General features: G+C 39.1%; 1 protein-coding gene across 7 annotated transcripts in view; it reads left to right on the top strand.

Annotated features, from left to right (window-relative positions):
• The window catches only part of FMO4 (flavin containing dimethylaniline monoxygenase 4), a 78120-nt gene that overhangs the window by 15682 nt on the left and 49799 nt on the right, over positions 1–12639 (top strand). For all 7 annotated transcript variants that reach the window (XM_049881240.1, XM_049881238.1, XM_049881242.1 and 4 more), the window contains exons 6-9: positions 306–448; positions 1322–1521; positions 4628–4980; positions 6178–6247. In XM_049881240.1, coding sequence (XP_049737197.1) covers positions 306–448; positions 1322–1521; positions 4628–4980; positions 6178–6247 — 766 coding nt within the window. The remainder of the gene's footprint in view (positions 1–305; positions 449–1321; positions 1522–4627; positions 4981–6177; positions 6248–12639) is intronic.

The raw sequence follows: 12639 nt of genomic DNA, 5'->3' as shown, positions 1-12639 counted from the left end.
CCTCCTGATAACTGTCCAAAAGTACGTGAGATGAAGTCTCGCCACGCTCACTTCCCCTTGTTCCACAAACTCTGTCCCTACATATGGGAAATTATAGCTCTAACCCACTGCCGTCGAGTCGATTCCGACTCATAGCGACCCTATAGTGACCCTATAGGTCAGGGTAGACCTGCCCGATAGATTTGCCGAGGAGTGCCTGGCAGATTCGAACTGCCAACCTCATGGTTAGCAGCCATAGCACTTAACCACTACAGCACCAGGGTTTCCTAGATAGTTCTAATTTTCCAATTCCTCCCTCCCTTCAGGAATCAATAAGTTTAAAGGCCATGTCCTACATAGTCAAGAGTATAAGATCCCAGAAGGCTTTCAGGACAAACGCGTCTTAGTGATCGGTCTTGGGAACACTGGAGGGGACATTGCAGTGGAGCTCAGCCGAACAGCAGCTCAGGTATACCACCTCTGAATCCACACCCCACCCCATCACCATTTCTGGTTGCCAGAGTAAGTATTCAAGATTATAAAACACTCTGACCAATTGCATAATTACAGCAGCTCATGGTAAATGAACAACCCTGAAACTCTTACAGGCACTTGTGGTCTTTCCTGAGCTATTTAAGAATCCACACTTTACAGAAGTGAACCATCTCTGAGAAGGGTCCAGGAAAGTTTCATGGAAACCAGACCACTAGGCTTTTTTCAAAGGTGTTCTCAGGAACAAAGCGAAATGGGCAAATGGCTCCACCCAGGCCAATTATCTTTCTATAGACAAATTCTTATACTCTGCCTTTGTTATTTTGTAAGGATAGAAATGGGAGGATGTTTTCTGAACACCTCCCAATTTTCTATTAGAAGTCAGATCAACACTTTGGTTTAAAATAAAACAACCCATACTTGGCCCAAGAAGTATACATAACAATTTTAGAGAGTCCAAGCATAGTTTCACAAATTAGAAATCTATTCCAATTTAGCATAAATTATAGTACAAAGGTTATATTTAGTAAGAATAGGTTTTTATCTAATTCAATTAACAATTGTTTTCCAAACGTTCACTTTAAATTCTATATTATTTCTCCATAATAAACTGCCAGATCAATACTATGCATTACAAGTACTGCATTCTTTGTATTAAATATGATGAACAATTTAACAGGTATATAGATCAGGTAAGAGTGATTTGTGAAAGCAACAACAGCAATAGGAACAGATAGTCATTTATAAATCTATGTACAAATTTTTGTCATAAGACCATTTGAAGCACATTGAACAAAAATACTACAAAATAACTGAATGATGCATTTATCCTTCTTGTGTTACCTTTTAGGTACTTCTCAGCACTAGAACTGGTACCTGGGTTACTGGCCGATCTTCACATGGGGGCTACCCTTTTTCTATGATGGCTATAAGAAGATCCCATAATTTTATTAAACAAATGCTACCTTCATGTGTACTAAAATGGATTCAAGAGAGGCAGATGAATAAAATATTTAACCATGAGAATTATGGATTAAGTATTATAAAGGGGTACTTGAATTTTTTTTATTTAATGGAAAATGATGAAATCATTATCTCTTGCTCTATTTTATTCAGAAATCAAAATGTTATGTAATTTAGCATTGCTTTTACTATCCTGTTCTAAGTTTACTTCCTTAAGACAATATCCATAACACAGCGGTTCTTGAAATATGAGTATTTTCTGTCTGGCAACAAAAGTAGTGACTCATGAGGCTAGAGAAGAATGAAGGGTGAAAAACTTTCATACCCAGCTTGACAATCTAGAAATTTAAATTGGTTTAGAGGAATCTTGAAATTGCTACCATCTAGAAATGCAGTCCCTAGGTGGCACAAACAGTTAAGCACTGGACTACTAACAGAAAGATTGGTGGTTTGAACCCACCCACAGGCACATTGGAAGAAAGGCCTGGTGACCTGCTTCCAAAGGGTCACAACTTTGAAAACCTTATGGAGTACAGTTCTACTCTGCAATACCTGGGGTCTTTATGAGTTGGAATCGACTCAATAGCAACTGGAGAAATAGAATATTTGTAGCATCAGTGAACGAAGGTGGTCAGCTCTCACCACACTATAATAAATGTCTGCTGTGGCTGAGTGATTAGAGATATGAATTTCCAAAAAGATTTCCTGGAATGATATACTTTAATATATACCTGTATGGAGCTGCACAATGGCAAGTGTTATGGATTCAATTGAACCCTCCAAAAATATGCATTGTAATTGCTAACCTCTATGCCTGTGGTTATAATCCCATTTGGCAATGGGTTATCTTTTTTATGCTAATGAGGCAGAATTAGTGTAGGGTGTCTCTTGAGTCAATCTCTTGTAAGACATAAAAGAGATTAAGCAAGTGAGCAGAGCAGAGATGGGGGAAGATTGATGCCAAGCCACATGGAGACTGCCAAAGAACTAGGAAACAAGCTGAAGAGACAAGGACCTCCCTCCAGAGCTGACAGAGAAAGCCTGCCCATAGAGCTGGCACCCTGAATTTAGACTTCTAGCTGGAAGAGTGGGGCACTACTCTAACAGATACCTAAAAGGTAGAAGCAGTTTTGGAATTGAGTAATGGGTAGAGGCTGGAAGAGTTTTAAGGTACCTGATAGTGAAGTCTAGATTGCCTTGAAGAGACTCTTGGTAGAATGAAAACAGAGCTTAAAGATTTGGAAAATTCTGTTGACAAACTAAGAACACGTGTCCTAGAATGTTCACCAGAGATACGGCTACACAATCTTTTGTTAAAGAAATTGAGCCTGTGGCTGATGATGGATCTAACCAACTTCCACAGCAGAAAACCTATCAGCTTAGACTGAAGGGGCAGGAGAAAGAACAAAAGGAAAGAGTGCTGTCTACCTCTTGGAATTCTGTAGGCAGGAAACACTCCAAGGGGGGCTACATGTGTTGTCCTCCAAGAAAAGTAAAGGACCATCCCTGGAGAAGCTCGAGATCAGCAGAACTATTGGAAGGAGCACAGGAAGCAGGGCCTTCTGGGTTTCAAAGTGTGGGGCCACGGTCTCCTAGATCTCAAAGGGTGGCAGCCACAGCCTCCTAGGTTTCAAAAAGTACGACAGAATTTTCCAGATGTTTCAGTTCTGTCTTCATTTTGCACAGTTCATTTTTAAGTCCATCTCTTTCCTCTTGCATTTTACTATAAGCAGCAAGGAGAAACCATGCAACCCCTTTATGAGCTTGCTTAGAAATCTCGGCCAGATATCCAAGTTCATCACTTACAAGTTCTACCTTTCACCAAACATTTGAACATAATTCAGACAATTTCTTTGCCACTGCATAAAAAGCATCGCCCTTCCTCGGTCGTCCAGTCACATGTTCATCACTTTCCTCTAAAGCCTCGCCAGAAGCACGTTTAGTGACCGCATTCCGAGCAGCATCGTGTTGCTGGTGCCATATGTATTCTTTAAGACGGCAGAGATTTTATAGCGCTCCTCACTTCCTTCTGAGTCCTCGCCAGAATTGCCTTTGACATCCATAATTCTACCAACAGTCTCTTCAAGGCAATCTAGGCTTTTACTATTAAACAAAAATAAAATAAAAATAACAAATCCATTGCCATCAAGTCAATTCAGACTTTTTTACTATTAGGCCCCTTAAAACTCTCCCAGCCTCTACCCATCACCTAATGCCAAAACCACCTCAACATCGTAGGTATCTGTTAGCGCAGTATCAGAGCAGCACCGCACTCTCACTACCAAATTCTGTCTTAGTCATCTACTCCTGCTATAACAGAAATACCACGAGTAGATGGCTTTAACAAACAGAAATTTATTTTCTCATAGTTTAAGAAACTAGAAGTCCAAGTTCAGGGTGCCAGCTCTAGCGGAAAGCTTTCTCTCTCTCTCATCTCTGGAGGAAGTTCTCGTCTCTTTAGCTTGTTTCCTGGTACCTTGGAGATCTTCATGTGACTTGGCACCTCTCTTCCCCCGTCTCTGCTCTGCTTGCTTGTTTAATCTCTTTTATATCTCAAAAGAGATTGACTAAAGACACACCCTATACTAATCGCACCTCATTAACATAACAAAGACAACCCATTCCCAAATGGGATTATAACCACATACATAGAGGTTAGGATCTATAACATGTATTTTGGGGGGGCAAAATTCAATCCATAACAGATATCAAACTGACAACAATAACTCTAAAGCATAGATGAGAAGTTTAAGAGCTTGTCTGTTAACCAAGAGGCCAGAAGTTCGAATCCACCAGCCACTCCTTGGAAACCCTAGGGGGCAGTTCTGTTCTGTCCTATAGGGTCGCTATGAATCAGAATTGACTCAGTGCCAATGGGTTTTTTGGTTTAAATCTAACTCAATAGTGGCAAAATAATTTGGGTAGATATAACGAGAATGACGTGAAGAATGCAACAATGAATTATACATGTAGAAATTGTTGAGTGGGTGTATGTTTTGGTGTGTATATTTTCACCAAAAATAAAATATTTAAAAATAAAACAACAGTGGCAGGTAAACAACTTTAAATTAAAAATTGGTCAATTTACTCCCTTGGTTTGGTACATAATTTTCCTGGATTGATCAAATAAGTCATTTGCTTAAGTGTCTTGGGTATGTACCTACTGAGGATAATTTTCTCCTCTGTGTCAAAGGAAAAAATCAAAGAAAATTGTGAATGATGAACTACCAACCTGTATCCTCTGCGGGACAGTCACTATGAAAACCAGCGTGAAGGAGTTTACAGAAACCTCGGCTCTCTTTGAAGATGGGACAATGGAAGAAAACATAGACGTTGTGATCTTCGCCACAGGATATACATTTTCTTTTCCCTTTTTTGAAGAACCTCTAAAAAGCCTTTGTACAAAGAAGATATTCCTATACAAGAAGGTCTTTCCCTCAAACCTAGAAAAGGCAACATTAGCTATCATTGGCTTCTTTGGCCTTCAAGGATCCATCTTACCAGGCACAGAACTCCAAGCACGGTGGGCCACGAGAGTGTTCAAAGGTACCTGGACTCTATTGAAAGCCCTATTTGATTAACTGAATCTTAAAATAAATGCCCTGTTATTTCCTGAGTAGTGCAAATGATTTGCATTTGGCCATTTAATAAAAGGTTGGCAGTTTGAATCCACCCAGTGGCACCATGGAAGAAAGGACTGACAATCTGCTTCTGTAAGATCACAGCCACTGAAAACCTTACGGAGCACGTTTGTACTCTGACACACGTGGGGTTGCCATGAGTCTGAGTCAATTCAATGGCAACAGGTTTTTTATTTCTTTAAAACCAAACAGATGTGCGCTAAAGTAACATAAAACATATCCAAAAAATGAATAATTAATTTTATATATGTTAGGTAATTTTTTTTTTTTTTAATGCTAGGCGTGCCATGTCACTCAATATGACTGATTGGATAAAGAGGTTGAACTCTGAATCGAATAAATCTGGGCAACAGAATAAAATCAGATTTCCCAGATTAATGGAAATTATTAGAAGCCTCAGGACCCTAGTCTATTGTGTTCTATTCTATTTGCTCCAGGTCTTCCCATTTACTCTAGAAACAGAATTTTATATTATTTCCAAAGATAAGTATTGGAATAATGCACACCGTGTCCTAGAACTTGGGGCTGTGTGCCTTCTGCCAGCCCTTTAGGCATGCTTCTTGGTGAGAACAGATGAAGGAGCCCTTTAGGCATGCTTCATGGTGACAGCAGATGAAGGAGCCCTTTAGGCATGCTTCTTGATGACAGCAGATGAAGGCGCCCCTTCGGCTTGCTTCTTGGTGACAGCAGATGAAGGCGCCCTTTAGGCATGCTTCTTAGTGACAGCAGATGAAGGAGCCCTTTAGGCATGCTTCTTGGTGGCAGCAGATGGAGTCCTTTAGGCATGCTTCGCAGTGAAAGCAGATGAAAGAAGGCCAGGGCCGGCCATCTTGGGTGGTGAGTGCTGATGAGGAGAGAGCATGGTGCAGGCTGAGAGCTGGGCCACTGGGGCGTTCTCACAATTCTGAGAGTGGAGTGCCCAGTTATGTGAGTTTGGAAGAGAAGCTTACTTCCAAAAATTACCCTCTGATCTCCAATTCCATTCTAAGCTTTGACTGTCATGTGTTCTGAGGCAGGGCAGTGGGAGGTCAGAAATTAGTGGGAGGAGAACTTAAGGGAAAGCTACATGTGACTTTATTGTTATTTCCGATTTTTCTCATAGGACTCTGTAAGCTACCGCCATCCCAAAAATTGATGGCTGATGCCACTAAAGTGGAGGAGCTCATAAAAAGGTATGAAATACTGCTTGCTACAGGGAAAACCTAGCAATACTATATATTTCAATTAAAAAAAAAGTCTTAATTAAAAGTCATTCCTAGAGAAGAAGTATGGCAGGTTGGAAATAACTCTGCTTGTAGAATCAGAAGAATTTTTTAGTCCTAACTCTGCCTCCAGCTGGATATGCTGCCCTCGACACATCACATGGGGCACCAAGGCTTTCCAGTGGAACACAGCGGCTGCCCCCAGCAGATGGCCAGTCCTGTCTTCACATGGCCCCAGAACTCCACCTGTCTTTGTTTTCCTCCCCCTTCTCTTCTCTTTTGTAAGACATCACTCATTCAGTCAGTATCTACCCTATTCCAGTATGACTTTATGTTGACTGAAAACATCTTCAAAGACCCTATTTCCACACAAGGTCACATTCACAGGTAGCACTGGTTAGGACTTCAGCATATCTTTTGGGGTGATGCCATGTAATACGTGCTACTCTCCTTTGTATTTCTCCATAATACTCATTACCACCTGATATATTACATATCTGTTTGTTCTTTTTTTATTGTATTTAGGTGAAGATTTACAGAGCAAATTAGTTTCTCGTTAAACAATTAATAGCATATTGGTTTGTGATACTGGTTGCCAATCCCACAACGAGTCATCACCCTCCCCTTCTCAACCTTGGGTTCCACATTACCAGCTTTTTTGTCCCTTCCTGCCTTCTCATCCTTGCCCCTGGGCTGGTGTGTCCACTAAGCCTCATTTCGTTTTATGGGCCTGTCTAATCTTTGGCTGAAGGGTGAATCTCAGGAGTGACTTCAATATTGAGTTAAAAGGGTGTCCAGGGGCCATAACCTCAGGGTTTCTCCAGTCTCTGTCAGACCAGTAAGTCTGGTCTTTTTTTTGTGAGTTAGAGTTTTGTTCTACATTTTTCTCCAGCTCTGTCCAGAATCCTTTATTGCGATCCCTGTCAGAGCAGTCGGGGGTCTTAGCTGGGCACCACCTAGTTGTGTTGGACTCAGTCTGGTGGCAGCTGTGGTAGTTGTGGTCCATTAGTCCTTTGGACTAACCTTTCTCTTGTGTCTTTGGTTTTCGTCATTCTCCCTTGCTCCAGAAAGGGTGGAAACAATGGAGTATCTTAGATGGCCGCTCACAAGCTTTTAAGACTCCAGACTCTACTCACCAAACTAGGATATAGAATATTTCCTTTATAAAACTGTTATTCCAATTGAACTAGATGCCCCCTGAGATCACGGTCTCCAGCCCTCAGCCCAGTAATTTGGTCCCTCAGGGAGTTTGGATGTGTCTATCAAGCTCCCATGACCTTGCCTTGGTCAATGTGTGCTGACTTTCCCAGTATTGTATACTGTCTTACCCTTCACCAAAGTTACCACTTATCTATTGTCTGGTTAGTGTTTTTCCTTCCTCACCCCTACCCTGACTCCTAACCAACAAAGATTGTTTCTTTCTGGGTATAAACCTTTCATGAGTTTTTATAATAGTGGTCTCATACAGTATTTGTCCTTTTATGACTGGCTTATTTCACTCAGCATAATGCCCTTCAGGTTCATCCATGTTGTGAGATGTTTCCAAGATTCATCATTGTTCTTTATCGTTGAGTAATATTCTATTGAGTTTATGTACCATAGTTTGTTTATCCATACATCTGTTGATTGGCGCTTAGGTTGTTTCCATCTTTTTGCTATTGTGAATAGTGCTACAGTGAACATGGATGTGCATATGCCTATTCATGTGACAGCTCTTGTTTCTCTAGAATATATTCCTAGGAGTGGGATTGCTGGATCATATGGTATTTCTATTTCTAGCTTTTTAAGGAAGTGCCATATGGTTTTCCAAAATGGTTGTACCATCTTGCATTCCCACCAGCAGTGCATAAGAGGTACAATTCCCAGGCAGCCTCTCCCACATTTGTTATCATCTGCTTTTGTTTTGTTTTGTTTCGTTTTTAATTAATGCCAGTAATATCAGGGTGAGATAGTATCTAATTGTAGCTTTGATCTGCATTTCTGTAATGGCTAGTGATCACGAGCATTTCCTCATGTGTCTGTTAGCTGCCGTCTTCTGTAGTGAAGTGTCTGTTCGTATCCTTTACTCATTTTTTAATTGGATTACTTGTCTTTTTTTTTAGGGGTGTTGGATTTTCCCACAGATTTTACAGATTAGAAATTTGTTTAATTGTAACCAAAAATTTTTACCCAGTCTGTAGTTTCTCATTTACTCTTTTGGTGAAGTCTTTTGATGAGTCTCCTAATTTTTAGAAGATCCCAGTTATCTAGCTTATTTTCTGGTGTTTGTGTATTGTTAGTTATGGTTCGTATCCTATTTATGCTGTGTATTAGGGCCTCTAACATTGACCCTGTTTTTTCTTCCATGATCTTTATGGTTTTTGGTTTTATATTTAGGTCTTTGATACATTTTCAATTAGTTTTTGTGTATGGTGTGAGGTATGGGTCCTGTTTCATTTTTTTTACAGATGGACATTCAATTTTGCCAGCACCATTTGTTAAAAAGTGTCTTTTCCCCGCTTAATAGACTTTGGGGCTTTGTCAAAGATCAGGTAACTGTAGGCAGATGGATTTGTATCTGGGTTCTCGATTCTGTTCCATTGTGTCTGTCATTGTACCAGTACCAAGTTGTTTTGACTACCGTAGATGTATAGCAGGTTCTGAGGTCAGGTAGCACAGTGAGCCTCCTACTTCATTATTCTTCTTCAGTAGTGCTTTACTTATCTGAGACCTCTTTCCTTTCCATATAAAGTCAATGATTAGTTTTTCCATCTTGTTAAAGAATGCTGTTGGTATATGGATCGGGATTGCATCGTATTTGCAAATTGCTTTGGGTTGAATTGACATTTTCACAATGTTGACTCTACCTGTCCATGAGCATGGTATGCTTTTCCATTTATGTAGGTCTCTGTTAGTTTCTTGCAGTAGTGTTTCTTAGTTTTCTTTGTATAGGCCTTTTACATCCCTGGTTAGATTTATTCCTGAGTATTTTATTTTTTTTAGGGGCTGTTATAAATGGTATTGCTTTCCTGACTTCCTTTTTGTAGTTTTTTTTTTTTTTATTAGTGTATAGGAATCCAACCAATTTTTGTATGTTTAACTTGTATCCTGCTGCACTGCTGAATCTTTCTATTAGTTCCAGTACTTTTCTTGTGGAGTCTTTTGGGTTCTCTATGTATAGTATCATATCATCTGCAAATAGAGACAGTTTTACTTCTTCCTTACCAATAGGGATACCCTTTATTTCTTTTTCTTACCTTATTGCTCTAGTTAGGACTTTGAGCACAATGTTAAACAGGAGTTGTGATAAAGGGCATCCTTGTCTTGTTCCCGTTCTACAGGGAATGTTTTCAGCCTCTCTGTTAAGAATGATGTTGGCTGTTAGTTTTATTGAAAAAAAAAAAAAATCAAACCCATGGCCTTCAAGTCAACTACAATTCATAGCAATCCTATAAGACAAGGTAGAACTGCCCCATAGGGTTCCCAAGGACTGTCTGGTGGATTTGAACTGCCTATCCTTTGGTTAGCAGCCAATCTCTTAACCACTGAGCCACCTAGATGTTTTTTATTATATCAAGGAATTTCCCATCTATACCTATTGTATTGAGAGATTTTATCAGGAATCGATGTTGGACTTTATCAAATGCCTCTTCTATAGCAGTTGAGATGATCATCTGATTCTTTTGTTTTATTTATGTGGTGGATTAGTCTGATTGATTTTCTAATGTTGAACCATCCTTGCATACCTGGTATAAATCTCACTTGGTTGGGGTGTATTATTTTTTTTATATGATTCTGAATACTATTGGATAGAATTTTGTTGAGATTTTTTGCATCTATATTCATGAGAGATATTGTTCTGTAATTTTCTTTTTTGTGGTGTCTTTGCCCGGTTTTGGCATTAGGGTTATGCTGACTTCACAGAATGAATTTGGAAGTATGCCTTCCTTTTCTGTGTTCTGAAATAGTTTGAGTAGTGCTGGTGTAAGCTCTTCTCCGAATATTTGGTAGAATTCTCCAGTGAAGCCATCTGGGCCAGGACTTCTTTTTGTTGGAACTTTTTTTAATTACCTTTTCAGTCTCTTCTTTTGTTATGGATCAGTTCAGGTTTTCAAACTCGGTTTGTGTTAATTTAGGTAGGTAATGTGTTTCTAAAAATTTGTCCATTTTCTCTGGATTTTCAAATGTGTTATAGTTTTTCTTAGTACTCTGTTAATGATACTTTTTATTTTAGTTGGGTCTGTTGTAATGTCCCCCATTTCATGTCTTATTTGGGTTATTTGTATCCTTTTCTGTTTTTCTTTTGTCATTTTGGCCACTGGTTTATCAATTTTGTTGATCCTTTCAAAGAACCAACTTTAGGTTTTGTTGATTCTTTCTATTGCTTTTCTATTCTCTATTTCATTTATTTCTGCTCTGATCTTTATTATTTCCTTTCTTCTGATGGCTGTGGTCTGCTTTACTGTTCTCTTTCTATTTTTTTGAGTTGTATGGCTAATGTTTTGATTTTGTCTTTGTCATGGATTAAATTACGTCCCCCAAAAAATGTGTGTATTAACTTGGTTAGGCCATAATCCCCGGTATTCTGTGGTTGCCTTCCATTTTGTGATTGTGATTTTATGCGAAAGAGGATTAGGGTGGGATTGTAACACCAACTTTACCCAGGTCACATCCCTGGTCCAAAGTAAAGGGAGTTTCCCTGGTGTGTGGCCTGCACCACCTTTTATCTATCAAGAGATAAAAGGAAAGGGAGGCAAGCAGAGAGTTGGGGACCTCATACCACCAAGAAAGCAGCACCAGGAGCAGAGTGCATCCTTCGGACATGGGGTCCCTGTGCCTGAGAAGCTCCTCAACCAGGGGAAGATTGAGGACAAGGATCTTCCACTAGAGCCGACAGAGAGAGAAAGCCTTTTCCCTGGCGCCAATGCCCTAAATTTGGACTTTTAGCCTATTTTACTGTGATGAAATAAATTTCTCTTTGTTAAAGCCATCCACTTTTGGTATTTCTGTTATAGCAGCACTAGATAACCAAGATAGTCCTTTTCTTCTTTTTTGATGTGTGCATCTGTTGCTATAAATTGACCACTAAGCACTGTGTTTGCTGTGTCCCAAAGGTTTTGGTATGACATGATTTTAGTCTTGTTTGATTCTAGCAATTTTTTTATTCCATCTTTGATTTCTTCTATTACCCAGTGGTTTTTAAACAGGGTTTTATCCAGTTTACATGTATTTGATTTTTTTTTCCTTTGGCTTTTCCTGTTATTAATTTCTACTTCTACAGCAGTCTGATTAGAGAAGATGTTTTGTATTATTTTAATGTTTTGGATTTTGTTGAGGGTTGCTTGTGAACTAAGATGTGGTCTATTCTGGAGTACATTCCATGTGCATTTGAAAAGAATATGCTCTTTGCTGCTGTTAGCTGGAGTGTTCTATATATGTATATGAGGTCAAGTTGGCTGACCTTTGGATCTTCTGTATCTTTCTTGAGTCTTTCTAGATGTTCTGCCCTTTACCGAGAATGGTGTGTTGAAGCCTCCTACTATTATTGTGGAATTGTCAATTTCTCTTTTCAGTGCTGTTAGAGTTTATGTATTTTGGAGCCCTGTCATTGGGCACATATTTATTATGGTTATGTCATCTTTGTGGGTTTCCCTTTAATCATTATATAATCTCCTTCCTTGTCTTTTATGATGGATTTTGTTTTGAAGTCTACTTTACCTGAGATTAGTATTGCCACAGCCACTCTTTTTTGGTTCCTGTTTACTCAATATATATTTTTTAGATCCTTCGATTTTTAGTAAATTTATGTCTTTGTTTCTAAGGCATGTCTCTTATAGACAGTATACTGATGTTTTTTATCCATTCTGTCACTCTCTGTCTTTTTGTGAGTTCATTTAAGCCATTTACATTCAGTGTGATTATTGATAGGTGTGAGTTTATTGCTGTCATTTTGTAGTGCTTTTCATCGTGGTACTGACATTTTCTTTGTTCCCCTTACTCTCCTGTGCTGAATCCTCTGTTTGTGGATATTTTTTCTTTCTTTTGTTTTTGTAGGTTTTATGTTTACTGAGACTTTATGTTTTTCTTCTTTATTTTGATGAGTAGGTTTGTTAACTTTCTTTGTGGTTATCTTGAAGTTTATACATATCTTCCTAAGTTGAAACCAGTCTTTTATGACTTGATATTGCCTTGACTTAGTCTCCATTTGAAAGTGCTATGCCTACACCATTTATTCCCTCTTTCATTGTTCTGACGTTGTTGTCATCTACAGATTGACGTCTCTGGTTCCCTGTTGTAAATCTTTTTAATTTTGTTTTATCCTTGAGGTTTCATTACCTAGGTTGTATCTGGCTGATGCTGTCTTGTGTCCTAGATTCAGGTTG

The sequence above is a fragment of the Elephas maximus genome, chromosome 3 (genome assembly GCF_024166365.1).
Source record: "Elephas maximus indicus isolate mEleMax1 chromosome 3, mEleMax1 primary haplotype, whole genome shotgun sequence".
Lineage (NCBI taxonomy): Eukaryota > Metazoa > Chordata > Mammalia > Proboscidea > Elephantidae > Elephas > Elephas maximus.
Note: the sequence above shows the minus strand (reverse complement) of the source record. Positions and strands in the feature narration are given on the sequence as shown.